The sequence below is a fragment of the Leishmania panamensis genome, assembly GCF_000755165.1.
Source record: "Leishmania panamensis strain MHOM/PA/94/PSC-1 chromosome 11 sequence".
NCBI lineage: Eukaryota > Euglenozoa > Kinetoplastea > Trypanosomatida > Trypanosomatidae > Leishmania > Leishmania panamensis.
The window spans coordinates 400,028-413,728 of NC_025856.1; the positions used below are offsets into that span (position 1 = coordinate 400,028).

Sequence of the window (13,701 nt, forward strand, 5' to 3'; positions counted from 1 at the left end):
TACCTCCTGCCCCCCCCCCCCCCCGACCCGCCAACTTCGACTCTTCTTTATCGCTTTCTCTTCCAGCGCCTGCGCACTCTTTGCACCCCGTCATCATGCGTAGCGGTGGCTTTGGTCGCTACGGGTACGAGAAGCCACAGCCAGGTCTGCAGTTTCATTCGTACGAGGATGCCACCTACCCACCCCGTGCCTACCGCTATCACATCCAGCAAGCCATATCTTCATCTGCGGCCCCCCGATCGGCTGGAAACAGCAGCGGTGGCGGCGCTAGTGCAAACTCCACGTATCGTGCCGATGCGCAGGTGGAAACAGCTATTGTACTCCCGACCATCGATGCGGATGCCACGTGCGGCCCCTTCGTCAGGTCTGGACACTCCGGCGGCAGCTCGACAATGTCAGCAGCGTCTTCATCGATTGGGCATGTAAGGGGGTCAGCGTCGTCAGTGGCATCAACCAGCACAGAAGGTGGATTCGGCACAGGGGCCGGCGGCGGCGCGGATACGGAACGGCGCCCACCGCCGCGGCTGCGGTACTTCTTCGAATGTTTCGTTCCAGACGAGAACGCCAGTGATGTGCAGTCCTTGTGCGAAGTGTGGCGGCACATGGAGCCGCTCAACCCCTTCCACTACCGTGAGTTGTGGTGTGGTATCGACGCCGTCGATGTCACCTCCCCAACACCCGCCAACCCGGTGTCGATGAAGGCAGAGCCGCCTCTCGGATGCCACGCTTTTGCCGATGGCGACCGCGTCACCGACGGTAGTGCCTCGAAGATGGACGACAGTGCGGTGAAGAAAGAGGTGCAGGATGAGGCGCAGCTATGTTCGCCCGAGCGGGCTGCTAGTGGTGCTCTTGCAACTCGTGTAGCCCAAAATGCACTCCACCGTACGCTGCGCGCCATAGGGCTACCGGACGAGCTCAGCTCCATGGTGCTACTGTCAGCCCGCATCGCTTCCGGCGCGCGTCTTACGCGCAAGCAAGAGAAGATACTTAGACTACGAGCACAGCGCCGACCTGCCCCTCCACGACCAATCCGCCGCGGTGCGAAGGTGTTTGTGCCTACCTCTGCCGTAATCGGTGGTGCATGGGAAAATGGGATGCCTGCAGGGAGCGGGAGCGCCGGAGGTGGTGGCGGTCTCCTTGATGTAACAGCACTGGGACCGCGCGCGATGCGTCTGGCTCCCACTGGCTTCACTGACGCAGCGGTCGGTGTCGGCAGCGCAGGGTACTCCAAGGCTCCCTCCGTGGTGCCAGTAATTGGCGAGTTCGCCTTTGATGATGACGACGAGGACGAGAAAAACTTCCATAGTAGTGGCCGCAGTCGTCATGCCGGTATAAAGCGCGGCCGCTATGGGGTGGAGGATGATGGGCTGGACAACAGGGATCTTCCACTGATCGCCTCTGGTCGCTGGGGTCTAGATGGTGAGACCAGTGGCGATGTGGGTGGCTCAACGGGTGCCGCTACCGCTACTGGCGCGGCAGGTGGTACTGTGATGGCGCAAGGAGACGAGTTGGAGGAGGACAACGACGAAGAGGATATTCTCTCCACCGGCATGGTCGACGACGATGACGACGAGAATATGGGGAGCGAAGACGACGTGCAAGAGGATGGGGAGAGCTTTGGCGGTGGTGACGACGATGATAACTTTTAAGAAGACAGCGGCGTGTGCGTCTCCAGCTCTCACCCCCCACGTCCACTCGCGTTTCACGAGTACGAAATCACCGTCATGGCCTCCTCGGCAAAAGAAAAGGATGATGTAAGTCGTTTAAGATGGTGCTTAACAATGGTTGTGTATCGGTTCACGGTGTGTGAGGTGTGGGTTGTGTCTGTCGAGTGGAGCAACAACAGAAAAGCAAAGCGTTGCAGCGTTGGGGTGCTGTGTAGATCAGAGAGTGGCGAGCTGCGATGTGGTTGTGGTTGTGTGTGTGTGTGTGTGCGTGTGTGTGTGGAGGGGGGTAGGAGAAGGACTAAGGCAACCGGATGTGTGAGAGGCGCCCAAGGATGTTTTTTTTTCTTCTTTTCCCTTTGGTTGTTGCTCTTTCCTAATAGATGGCGTCTGGCTTTGCCTCGATGGGCGCCTGGTGTGTTCCTCTGCTGCTGACGTACCATTTTGAAGGTCTCGGTCTTCGTCCCGCTCTCTTTGCCTTGTTTGTTTCCTTTCCTGCGCATCTTCGTGGGAGAGAGAGAGAGAGAGAGAGACTGGCCTTGGCCCCCCCCCCCCCTCTCGCACGCCGCTGCTCATTGCCTGGAGGATGAGTGGGCACTTGCGAGGTAGAGCTGGGTGTGGTGGCCGACTCGACGCTTGCAGAGCAAGTGGAAAGGCGCTGAAGCTTCGTGCTGCGCAGGCCGCCCCTTCGAGGACTTCTCCCCATGCACACAAAGAACAGGGCCCCAGACCGCAACTGGGAAGACCTGACGTGGCGGCTAGGGAGCACGAGTGGAAGAGATTGTGTGGTTGGTGCTTGACCCCCTTTTCCAAGTATCTTGGAGGGTGTCATATGCATCTTCGACCTCGGTGTGGTCATGGCTTCCTCAGCCCACCCTGTCATTAATGGTTCATTGACCTGCGAGCATACACACACGCACCCCCCACCCTCCCCACTCCCCCACATACACACACACGCACATTTACAGCCCCGATAATACCCGAGGGAAGCGTTACAGTGCGCACCCTCGAAGACCCAGCGACGGAGCAAAGAAAAAAAACACACACGCTGGCCATCTGCGACGTGACAGCGAGTTTTCCTCGACTTCTGTTGCTCCTGAAATCACACAGGCTGCATAGCTCCAGAGATGGTTGCGCAGTTCTGTACACCTAGCCCTGGTCCACCTCATGAGGGACTTGGAGGAGGGACGTTTGTGCTGATCAGCCTGGCTTTTGTGGAGACGATAGGCAAGCATACCTTCACTCGTGCATTATGTTTTGTCAGCTGTTGTTTGCGAGTGCTACTGCCTCTCTCCTCCCTTTTCCTACATCTATGCGAGCGTGCCTCGGCTCTCCCTTCCATCCACGTCCTCTCTTTATTTTCTGCGTCTGTGAACCTCCTCCATTACCATCGTCTCTCGTCTTGTGTGTGGCCGATTCTCCTTGCACGTGCGTCTGCCTTGTGCGTGTGCCTATCCCCGCGTACACGTACAACGTATTTACATACGCTATCACCCCGCACTTTTCCTCCGCTGCTTTGCTTCTTCTCGCGCTTGTTCTCCTGCCTCTGTCTCTGCTAATCTTGTTTGCCCGTACCCAAGGGAATCCACCATGAGCAGCAAGACTCCCAAGCTCTTCAACAAGTGGTCGTTCGAGGGCCTCCAGACGTCGGAGCTGGCCCTCCGTGACCACATCTCGACCACGGCCGCGTATGTGCCGCACACGTCTGGCCGTTGGCAGAAGCGCCGCTTCCACAAGGTCCGCATGCCGATTGTTGAGCGCCTGGCCAACGGCCTCATGTTCAAGGGCCGCGGCAACGGTCGCAAGCTGCAGGCTGCGCGTCTGCTGAAGCACACACTGGAGATCATCCACCTGCTGACAGACGAGAACCCCCTGCAGGTTGTGGTGGACGCCGTCTCGAAGGGTGCGCCGCGTGAGGACTCGACCCGCGTCGGCTCCGGTGGTGTTGTGCGCCGCCAGGCTGTGGACGTGTCGCCGATGCGCCGGGTGAACGAGGCGATCTATCAGATGTGCAAGGGTGCGCGCGAAGCTGCCTTCCGCAATCTGAAGTCGATGCCGGAGTGCCTCGCGGACGAGATCGTGAACGCGTCTAAGGGTAGCTCGAACTCGTATGCCATCAAGAAGAAGGATGAGGTGGAGCGTGTGGCCAAGGCTAACCGGTAAGTGTCGCTCTGTTATGCCCTTTTGCGTGACCAAGATCGCATTTTCTTCGCCCTCGCCGCCTTTTTGCGAGCTCTCCTTCCTTCAACGATTGCCTCGCACGCACTCTCATACGCCCTCCCCTCCCCCCTCTGCTTGTTCCTCCTCCCGTTCCTTTTCGTTCCTCCCCCCTTTCTTGGCGTCTTCCTGACGGTGCGCGGAGACGACGTCTGCGGCGTTGACATTCCTGCCCTACCCAGTCCCACACACACCGCACAAGGGCGACTCCTCTGCAAAGGAGAGAGAGCGACGACGAAAGGAAAACCGACAGTGGGAGGAAGAGGCACTCAAGGACAGGGGAGGGGTGGAAGGGCCGGAGTGAGATGGAGAATCTGAAAAGTTCAAGGGCTTGATGGAGGCATCAATAGTTGCGACGGTATGTAGTCGTGCAAGAGGAGTGGGTTGGGGTGGTGAGAGGACCCCCAGCCGTTTCGTTTTTCTGCGATGGTGTCGGATTTCACTCATTTTCTCCTTTACTTTCTTTACGATTCTTCCGAAACAGACACAAATGTAGCCTCACAGAAAGAGGCCGTAAAGGCATCTGCGGCACTTTGAGCCGCGTCTGCAAAGCGTCGCGAGGATCCCCCCCCCCCACACACACACATGCACACACACAAGGCTGTCATGTGCACTCGCTGAGCGCACCGGGGGAGCCTGATGTGTGTAGAAGCCACACAACCGAAGTTGGAAGAAGTGGTAGGGGTGAGGAGGGATGGGAGAGAGCGGAGGTAATGAACCGGTGGGCGCTTTCAGCGCCCGGTGTTTCTGTCTCTCCTTTTCCTGTTTGTAGCCCTCCCGCTCTCCCTCCAGTGAGTGAGCGGACTGATTGTGTGCTGCTGGTGTTTTGTTTCTCTTTAGAGAGAGGTGTGGTGAGCGCTCATGTGCGTGGTGGATTGATGGCCCACTCTTGCTCTGCACACCGCATGTGTGTGTGTGTCTGCTCTTCTTCCTATTGTTCTGACTCTTTCCCTCTCCTTACGCCTTTGCTTCGACTTCTCTTGTGGTGTATCGCTGTGCGTGTGCGTGTCCCTCTCTGTGCTCCCCGTAACGACTGTGTGTGTGTGACGTTCGCCCCCCCTTTTTTCTTTTTTTTTTTGCCGCTGCCCCCCGCTGCGCCACTGGTGTGCCCTCTATGCGCTGGCGCCTCCTCCCGCACCAACGTCTGGACCCGTCGCTCTTTCTGGCCTTCTCGTTGCCTTCTTCCTCATCGCACTTTTCGTGTTGATACCCGCCAACACGTTTTACTAATCCCCCCCCCCCCACACACACCCCAACACGATATCAGAAACAGCTACCCAAGGGAATCCACCATGAGCAGCAAGACTCCCAAGCTCTTCAACAAGTGGTCGTTCGAGGGCCTCCAGACGTCGGAGCTGGCCCTCCGTGACCACATCTCGACCACGGCCGCGTATGTGCCGCACACGTCTGGCCGTTGGCAGAAGCGCCGCTTCCACAAGGTCCGCATGCCGATTGTTGAGCGCCTGGCCAACGGCCTCATGTTCAAGGGCCGCGGCAACGGTCGCAAGCTGCAGGCTGCGCGTCTGCTGAAGCACACACTGGAGATCATCCACCTGCTGACAGACGAGAACCCCCTGCAGGTTGTGGTGGACGCCGTCTCGAAGGGTGCGCCGCGTGAGGACTCGACCCGCGTCGGCTCCGGTGGTGTTGTGCGCCGCCAGGCTGTGGACGTGTCGCCGATGCGCCGGGTGAACGAGGCGATCTATCAGATGTGCAAGGGTGCGCGCGAAGCTGCCTTCCGCAATCTGAAGTCGATGCCGGAGTGCCTCGCGGACGAGATCGTGAACGCGTCTAAGGGTAGCTCGAACTCGTATGCCATCAAGAAGAAGGATGAGGTGGAGCGTGTGGCCAAGGCTAACCGGTAAGTGTGTGTTTTCCGTCCTCTGTGCGTACCCGCTCTGTGGACGTGTGGGTGTCCATCTGCCACTGATCGTCGTTCGTGTCGTATTTCTCCGATCTTCACGACTGGAACGGGGGAAGGGGAGAGCGAGCGAGAGACGGTGCGCATCAACGCCTCCCAGGGGAGCCCCCCTGCCCTGCAGTAGTTTGTGTATGTCTGTGTCTCTCTCTCTCTCTCTTTCCTTTGTGTCGCCGTGGATGCCGTGCGGCTCTTCACTCGCTCGGTGTTTCCCTGTTTTCCCCGCACCCACATCCCCATTTGCGGTGGAATTTCGCTTCTCCTTTCTCGTTTATTGTTTTCTCATTTCCAATCGAACAGGCAATCGCACAAACCAAAAACACACAAGCAAGGCACGACGAGAAAAGAGCGAGAGAGACAAGATTCCTCGCAACAGCAGTGTGCAAACGGCGGTGGACGTGATGCACACTGCATAATCAACGAGAGGCTATGGCGACGAAGTGGACTGTCAGAGGGCGAGCGAGAGCGAAGGGGTTGTGCGTGTGTGCACGGCTTGGGTCGAGAAAGGAGAAGCGCATTTGCCGCTCTCTGCTTTGCCCTTCGCTGTTGCCCTTTCTCCCTGCTGCTGGCGTCGTGCTTCGCGTGTGCGATCTGCCTCCCTACTTCTCTCTCTCTCGTGTCCTCGATTTCTCCACCAACTCACCCACATTTGAACGCGGGAGGATATGGTTGAGAGTTGTTGGTTTTTGCTTCTCTCCCGCCCTCTCTCTTACGTCTCTGTCTCTTCTTGTGCCTGCGCTTTCTCTTTCTTCATTGCTCCGCTGCTTCACCTTTCGTTCAACCTCAGGATGCGCTTTGTCAAAGCAGCCGAAGCAGGCAACTCTCTTTCTTTTGGTCTCTGTTTCGTCATGGCTGCATGAACACAGAAGCACAGCTCATCAAGCGAACTCAACTACCCACGCGTGGCTGAATGTAGTGGCGTGTTCGGCGACATCTGTCCCCTTCTCGCACACCCATTCTCTGTGAAGAGGCTCAAGTTTGTATAGGGCCACGGAATCACGTAGGAGGCTTCCCCACGTCTGCTATACCGCGGACGCGGATTGAGAGCCATGAACCGCGCGTGCAGTGGTGGCAGGAGTGCCGCACAGCTGCAACGACTCGCTCGGCTCAGCGATGATAACGCCTTTATGGATGTGGAGGCGCTCCTGAAGCGCATCGGTGGCGAAGGCGCGTGGGAGGGTACTGCGGGCGACGGTGGTGGAACCTTTGACGGGACAGCTTCGCCTATCATCGGATTGCCCTGCAGCAGTGGGGGAGGATCGGCGTTTGGCGCCACTGCGGCAGCGGCCGGCTCGAGGCGAGGGCAGGCACGAAAAGGTACGCGGGCATCAGAGGACGCCCTTCTCAAGGGCGCACGCATCCCGCTCACCGCGAGTCTGCAGGATCAGCACAAGGCCTACTTGGAATCGGTGCGCGCGGCGGCAAAGGAGTGGGAGATGAGTTGGGTGGGTAGTGGCGATGACGAAAGCGCCGCAAGCTCTGTGGATGAGGATGGCAAAGGCGTCGGTAGTAGCAAGGGCGTGCAGGCTGCGGAAAGGCATGGATTCGGCCTCAAGGCGAGGCGAGGAGGCCCGCCGGCAAAGTTGACTTCAGAAGAGGCGCTGTCGCCAACATCTACTCCATCTTCGGGGCCCTCTTCTAAGCTTGTGACGGTAACGTCTGTTCGACGAAGCCTTGCGGATGGCACTGGGGTGCCGAGGAAGCGTCCACGCGGGGCACAGCGCGCCAGCTGTGACACAGCCGAAACCGAAGCGGAGAGGAATGTGGACAATGCGGTGCACTTGGCGAGGCCAGATCCATGCAGCTCACTTATAGCAAAGCTGAAGGCAGAGCTCCGACTCGTTCGGCAGTGGGAGCGCACCATGCTGGAGTGCCCCCCACAGATAATTAACGGCGTTCTCTCTCCTGAGTCGCGCGCGCCATGGGTGCAGGCGACGTCGACTTCACGCAAGGCAGATGCGGCGACGTCGTCGGGCGAGGCGAAGTACATTGACGACGACGACGACACAGAGGTACTGCCGTACCCTCTGCTGCAAGTGTACTGTCTGTGCCCGAGCTACGAGGCACTCACAGCGGGGCCAGTGCACAGACGCGACGTCGTACGGTGTGCGACGACGGAGGAGAGCCAGGGACACGAAGGGAAGCCTCGAAGAAGTTTGGCCTTGACGTCTCCCATGCCAGCCGAGGCATTCACAAGAATCGTGCATGTGGCCGGCTTCACGTTTGCCGTGCCTGGGCATGCGTTCGCCCAACGAAAACGCCGTGGCCGACGTAATCAAAAAAGCTCAAGCTACGCAGGCGGGTTGGCGAGCGGCGGGCAGGTGGATTTCATGGACCCAGGAAGCGAGGACGCAGTACAAGGAGAGCGACAACACCATCTTTGTTCGGTATGTATGCTGCCTGCGTCATACCGGTGTTTGCGCTGTCGCACCGCCCTGTTCTGCTCAATCGACTGCCACGTCCTGCACGATGCGACGCGATGCTTGAAGTTCACAGTATAACGGCTGGTGAACCAACTGCAAGCTTTAACTACTCAGACAAAGGGAAAAGGGGGTGGGCAAGGCAGAGGAGACAGAAAGGTCGACGTGCACAACCAGAGTGCGAATCCTGCCCGTTGTATCGCTGTACCTCCCCCCTTTCTTTCTCTGAGTGTTGGGTCGTCTTGCCTTGTTGTGCGAGGGGTTGGGACTACTGGTGGGTGACGGCGCTGTGGTTTACGCTCTTGTCCTCCTTTGTTCATCTGCTCTGCCCACCTCTTTTCTACCTGTTTGCCTCTTCCGCACTCGCCACACCTTTCCTTTTCTCATTTCCCTGTGTGTGTGTGCGTGTGTGTCAACCTCTATCGTGGCTCTGTAATGAGTAAGCGTGACGGCGTTCGTGTGTGCACACGGCAGCTCACTGGCTGCTTATGCCGTAGTTGTCAATCCCGCTCTGTTTCTCCTTCGCTCTCTCGCTCTCTCTCCCCATTTTCCTCTGTGATTCTTTTCGCGGGAGCACACGCTTAACGTGCAGGATGAGAAGAACGCAGGCGGCAGGTAAAAGCACAAGCGGGCGTGGGGCGCAATCGCGAACGGGTTGGAGGAGGAACAATACGGAAGAAAAAGCAAAACAAAAAAAAACAGAAAAACAAAACAGAGCGCACATCCGCCTAACGGGGCGCTTTCTCTCGTATCCCCCACTTTGCAGTTTGCACAAAGCGCCAGAAGGGGGGGCACTCATGTTTTGCCGTGTGATGTGCTGTCTTCTCTCCACACGCGCCTCCCTTCCCTTAGGGCCCAAAGAACGAAGCAAAAGAGAAAAAAAAGAGTCGAATAACGCGTCCGTTTCTCTTTTTTCCCTCTCTTGTCTTCCTCGTGCTTTGGCTACCAATAGCGCCACGGCTACTGTATGCATCTGTGTACCACGCTGTCTCTGGTATCCGCACTCGCCGCACGTGCCCCCACCTCCCTGGTCTCTGGCGACAACCTCGCCTTGCGCCACTGCCATCACGCCTGCGTACCCACAAAACACCCTCAACTCCATGGGATACCCCCTGTTCCATCACTGGGTACATGTTTGCAGCACTCCTTTACTATACTTCCTTACTTCCCTACCGCTTGGTCTCTCGCTTTGCTTTTCTTCCCGAGCAGTTGCTTTGTAGTGCTGGCTCTTGAGGTTCGCCCCCCTGGCCGATAGTAGCGCATTTATGTGTGCATTCATCGCGACCGTCGTTGGGGCTGAAGTTGTAAGGATGCGAAGAAAGACAACACAAAGACCACCTTTCCTCTGGACACCCCCTCCGGCGCTGGTCTCGTTCCGTTACGCTTCGACCAACACCTCCTCGAGACGGCCTGTTTCGTCGGTGTAGCTTTCTTGCGCTTCCTCCTTTTTTTCTCTTTTTTATTCCTTTGCTCTCTCTGGGACTCGGTCAGCTGGTGCGTCTCCTCGCGCATACATACACACTGGCGACAGCGTGTTGGACCCTCGTCTCACTCTCTTCCTCACCCCGCTCTCTGCTTCTCCACTCCTCCGACTCTTCTTTCGCCCCTTTTGTTCTACGCCCCCCTCCCCTCCCCTTCAGAATAGTACTCTCATACACAGTCGTAACGTGCGTTGCACGCCGTCTAGTACCGCCTACAATACAAACGAGAAGACAAAAGGCTCTCGACCTCCTTGGAGAAAAAAGAAAAGAAAACCGAGAAGAGACGTGTCTGCCCTTTTGGTCTGCTGCGGCTCAACGGAGTGTGCTGCACCTCTCTCCTCCTTGCGTTTCGTTTGTCTCTTGTTTGTTTGCTGGTGTGGTTCTTCGTTGGCACTGCTGTGGTTGTCGGTTGTCGGCGCAGGTGTACTGGTTCGTTTCCCCCTTTTTTCTTTCTGCCTGCGTGTGCGTGTGCGTGTGTGTGCCCTTGACCCCATCTTTGCTTCTTATCGTGTGCTCCTTTCAGTTTCCCCTTTTTCCTCGCTGAGTTTTTTTTTTTAAATTGCTGCTCTTGTTTTCCGTCGACGAGTAGCAGCGTAGGCCGCTCACTTCACTCGCGTTCTCTATGGAACAGCAACTCAGCTGTTGTTCTCTCTTTCCCTTTCTTTCTCCGAAAGTCACACCATAAGCGCAATGCCGACCGCGTTCGTCACCGGCGTGGCTTACTTTAACCGTGGCTTCGATACACCCATGGTGAGGGAGGACTTAGCGAGCCAAAATGAGCCACGCCAGCTCTCCGCCCTCTACCACGTCGTGGCGTACATGACGATGGGCAAAGACATGTCGGGCCTCTTCAATGAAGTTTCTGCGCTCACCTCCAGCACCAACAGCACCCTGAAACGCTTGGCGTACTTGTACCTTGTAGAGAACAGCCGCGCGCAGCCGGAGCGTACTGTACTGCAGGCTGGCACGCTTGTGAAGGACACCCTGCACGACTCGCCACTCGTTCGTGGCGCCGGTCTGCGTACCATGACGAATATTCAGCTGCCCGTTATGGCCGACTTTGTCACCGGCCCGCTTCATCGCTGCCTGGAGGACAACTCCGCGTACGTGCGACGTGTCGCCGCGATGGGCGTGTTGAAGCATTATGCCGAGGCGCCGAACGTGTCGTCGGACTCGGACCTCCTCGACAAGCTGAAGGGGCTGCTTAAGGATACCAACGCCGCGGTTACTGGATCCGCGGTGCGGGCCATACTGGAGCTGCAGTACCGCAACGCGCCCGTCTCGTACATCCAGGCGCTGCTGGAGGCTCGTTCGCACTTTATCAGGATGCTCCTGCTCGGCAACGAGTGGACAACAGCGTATCTCCTGGAGGGTCTCGCCATTGCAGTGATGTGGGAGTGCCGCGAGGCGGTGCTGAAGAGTAAAGGCGAGGAGGCGGGCTGCGGCCGTCGCCGCCGCCGCGAACCCCCGTCTCCCGTAGCCTCGAGCACTGGTGACAACAGCTCCTCAGAGCCGACCTCTCCCATACTGCGGCACGCCGGTCGCCCCGGCGCTCCGGACGACGCTGATGATGACGAGCTTGACACACTTCGCCAACAGTACATCACGGAGGGCGAGGAGACACTGGAGGCGGTGCTGCCGCTGATGCAGTACGCGAGCCCCATCATTGTGCTCAGCGCGATCCGCGTTGTCGGGCTCTTTTTGCATGCGGTCACCTCATCCCGCCTGCGCGTCCCGGAGGCGGAGCAGTCCCGGCTGTTGCGGCGCTACGCACTCTCTCTGGTCCAGCCCCTGATGGAGATGCTCGAAGCGCCACGGTTCGAGATGCGGTACGTGGTGCTGCGCAACATTGTGCAGTTCCTGACGCCTGTGTTCACACCGTACCTAACTGCGCATCTTAGCAAGTTCCTCGTCAAGTTTGAGGATCCCATCTACGTGAAGATGGAGAAGCTGAACCTCCTCGTGCGCTTCTCGAACCGCGAGAATGGCGCTCGCGTGCTAGATGAGCTTATGGTCTACACGCGCGAGGAGGACGTCGCGCTGGTGCGCACGGCCATCAAGGCCATTGGCATGCTGGCTACAACGCTCCCGGAGTTGTCAGAGGAGTGCGTGCGCCAGCTTGGGCAGCTCATTACCACGGGTGTGCCGCACCTGGTGGAGGATACGGTTTTCGTGGTGCAGATGGTGCTGCGCTGCTACCCGGGTAAGTTCACCGCCATCATTCCATCCCTGTGCGCCTCACTGACGATCCTGGAAGCGACGGAGGCGAAAGCGGCGGTAGCGTGGGTGCTCGGCGAGTACCCTGACAGCGTCTCCGAGTCTGTGACCGAGTATCTTTCGGTGCTGGTGAGCCAGTTCATGGAGCAGCCGCGCCTCGTTCAGTGTGCCACTATGACAGCACTGGCGAAGCTGTACCTGCGCGGCGCTCGCATGGCACCGGAAAAGGACAGTAATAGCGCCATCCCGAACGGAGCCCAGGCCATGCTAGAGAAGGTTTTGAGCGAGTGCACGGACTCACTGTACCCCGACCTGCGTGATCGCGCCTTCTTCTACTGGCGCCTTATGACCCTCGATTCCGGTGTGGCGAAGCGCATACTCGCGTCTACGGAGGCGGTGAAGCTTGGCTCCAACTCCTGGGACGAGTTTGGCCACCGCTTTTCCCAGCAACCGGGCACTAGCAGCGGCCTACAGGAGCTCGGCACGCTTGCCTCTGTTGTTTCCAAGCCGCTCCGCCTTCTCATCGGAGATAACGTGATTGGCAGCTCAATGAAGTGCCTGATTGGCCTCAGTGACGACGAAGACGCTGAGGCCAATGGGGACGGCGACAGGGATGAAGCCAACGGATACGCCGGCGGGAGTGGCAATGGGTTGTCTGTGGGAAAGGCCGTGTTGGCCGTGGGTGCCAGCAGCTCCTCGACGATTGCCCATGGCGCCGCGGTGGCCATGCCGCCGTCGAGCGAGACCACCACGAGCTTCTCGACGGTGCTTACTCCTGTGCAAGGCAACGGTGTGCAGGTAGAGATGATGTGGTCGCTGTGGGGCTCGAAGTTGGTCTTGTGCTGTCGTCTGCGTCTCGTTCCTGGCGAGGACTACATGCGACACACCCGCGTGCTCACGATGCAGATCAACTGGAACATGTTTGGCCTCGGCGTGGCGCAGGTGTTCTCCGCGACATCGCTCGAGTGTGATGGCAAGCCGGCAGAGGTCAGTGTGCTGGTCGCGTGCAACAATCAGAGGTCGCCGACGGCGGAGCTGCAGGTGGCCATTGAGCTAGAGCTCATCGGAGTACGCTATGTCGTAGCCCCGCCGATCCCAGCTGCCTACCTTCTGCTCCCTGCCACTGGGTGCGAGCTGCACTTCTTTGCCGAGCAATGGCGTGCGCTGGGTCACTCCGTGTGGAACATGCCGCCGCAGCTGCACGAGCTCAAGTGCGACCTGACGCGGCTGACTACGAACCTGCTGCGCGTCCACTGCTTGAATCTAGTTCACCGGCACGAACTGCCGGAGAAGGGGCTGGTGTTGCTTCTCCTTTACTGCGAAACGATCGGCCATGAGCATCTGCTGTCTCAGGCGACGCTGGACATGAAGGAAGGCACGCTGATGGCGCTCAGCATGCGCTCTGCTGACCCTCCAGTCGCCGCTTATGTTGGCGAGTTTATTATGCGCGCCTTATGCCCGCCATCGACGAGCTGACGCGCGTAGGTAAATTGACGCTTTTTCCCCTTCGATAACGCCTCAGCTTTCCCTGGTGGCGAGGGAGCCCACCGCAGTGCATGGGCATCTCAGGGCCCAGCGCCTACAGCGTGGGGAGGCCAGAGCGATGTGGCGCTTTTGATGGCGGCGGCCCGGCCCTGGCTGGCGTGGCATCGTCGCGGCGGGCAGCAGCGAACCCGCTTGTGCCACCCATGTGATGCGCGCAGTGCCAGCGCGGCTCGAACGCATCCCCCACCGGGCCCTCGCGACCTACCGGTGTAGGGAGCCTGCCCACCACCCCGAGGGAC

At 58.6% G+C, this 13,701-nt stretch overlaps 5 protein-coding genes across 5 annotated transcripts, besides 1 other annotated feature; all 5 read left to right on the top strand.

The window, feature by feature from the left end:
• Positions 1–392: 392 nt before the first annotated feature.
• On the top strand, positions 393–1,649 carry LPMP_110960 (hypothetical protein; the record flags this gene model as incomplete). Its single annotated transcript, XM_010698641.1, has 1 exon — positions 393–1,649. The coding sequence occupies one exon, from the start codon at positions 393–395 to the stop codon at positions 1,647–1,649; it is 1,257 nt and encodes a 418-aa protein (XP_010696943.1).
• A 1,605-nt stretch (positions 1,650–3,254) lies between these two features.
• LPMP_110970 (40S ribosomal protein S5) lies at positions 3,255–3,827 on the top strand (the record flags this gene model as incomplete). The annotated part of the gene is made up of 1 exon (XM_010698642.1): positions 3,255–3,827. One exon carries the CDS (start codon positions 3,255–3,257, stop codon positions 3,825–3,827), a length of 573 nt encoding a protein of 190 aa, XP_010696944.1.
• Positions 3,828–5,173: 1,346 nt separating this feature from the next.
• LPMP_110980 (40S ribosomal protein S5) lies at positions 5,174–5,746 on the top strand (the record flags this gene model as incomplete). The annotated part of the gene is made up of 1 exon (XM_010698643.1): positions 5,174–5,746. The coding sequence occupies one exon, from the start codon at positions 5,174–5,176 to the stop codon at positions 5,744–5,746; it is 573 nt and encodes a 190-aa protein (XP_010696945.1).
• Positions 5,747–6,848: 1,102 nt separating this feature from the next.
• Positions 6,849–8,300, top strand: LPMP_110990 (hypothetical protein; the record flags this gene model as incomplete). Its single annotated transcript, XM_010698644.1, has 1 exon — positions 6,849–8,300. One exon carries the CDS (start codon positions 6,849–6,851, stop codon positions 8,298–8,300), a length of 1,452 nt encoding a protein of 483 aa, XP_010696946.1.
• Positions 8,301–10,390: 2,090 nt separating this feature from the next.
• LPMP_111000 (adaptin-related protein-like protein) lies at positions 10,391–13,393 on the top strand (the record flags this gene model as incomplete). Its single annotated transcript, XM_010698645.1, has 1 exon — positions 10,391–13,393. The coding sequence occupies one exon, from the start codon at positions 10,391–10,393 to the stop codon at positions 13,391–13,393; it is 3,003 nt and encodes a 1,000-aa protein (XP_010696947.1).
• Positions 13,394–13,483: 90 nt separating this feature from the next.
• Positions 13,484–13,701: part of a repeat region that runs on past the window's edge.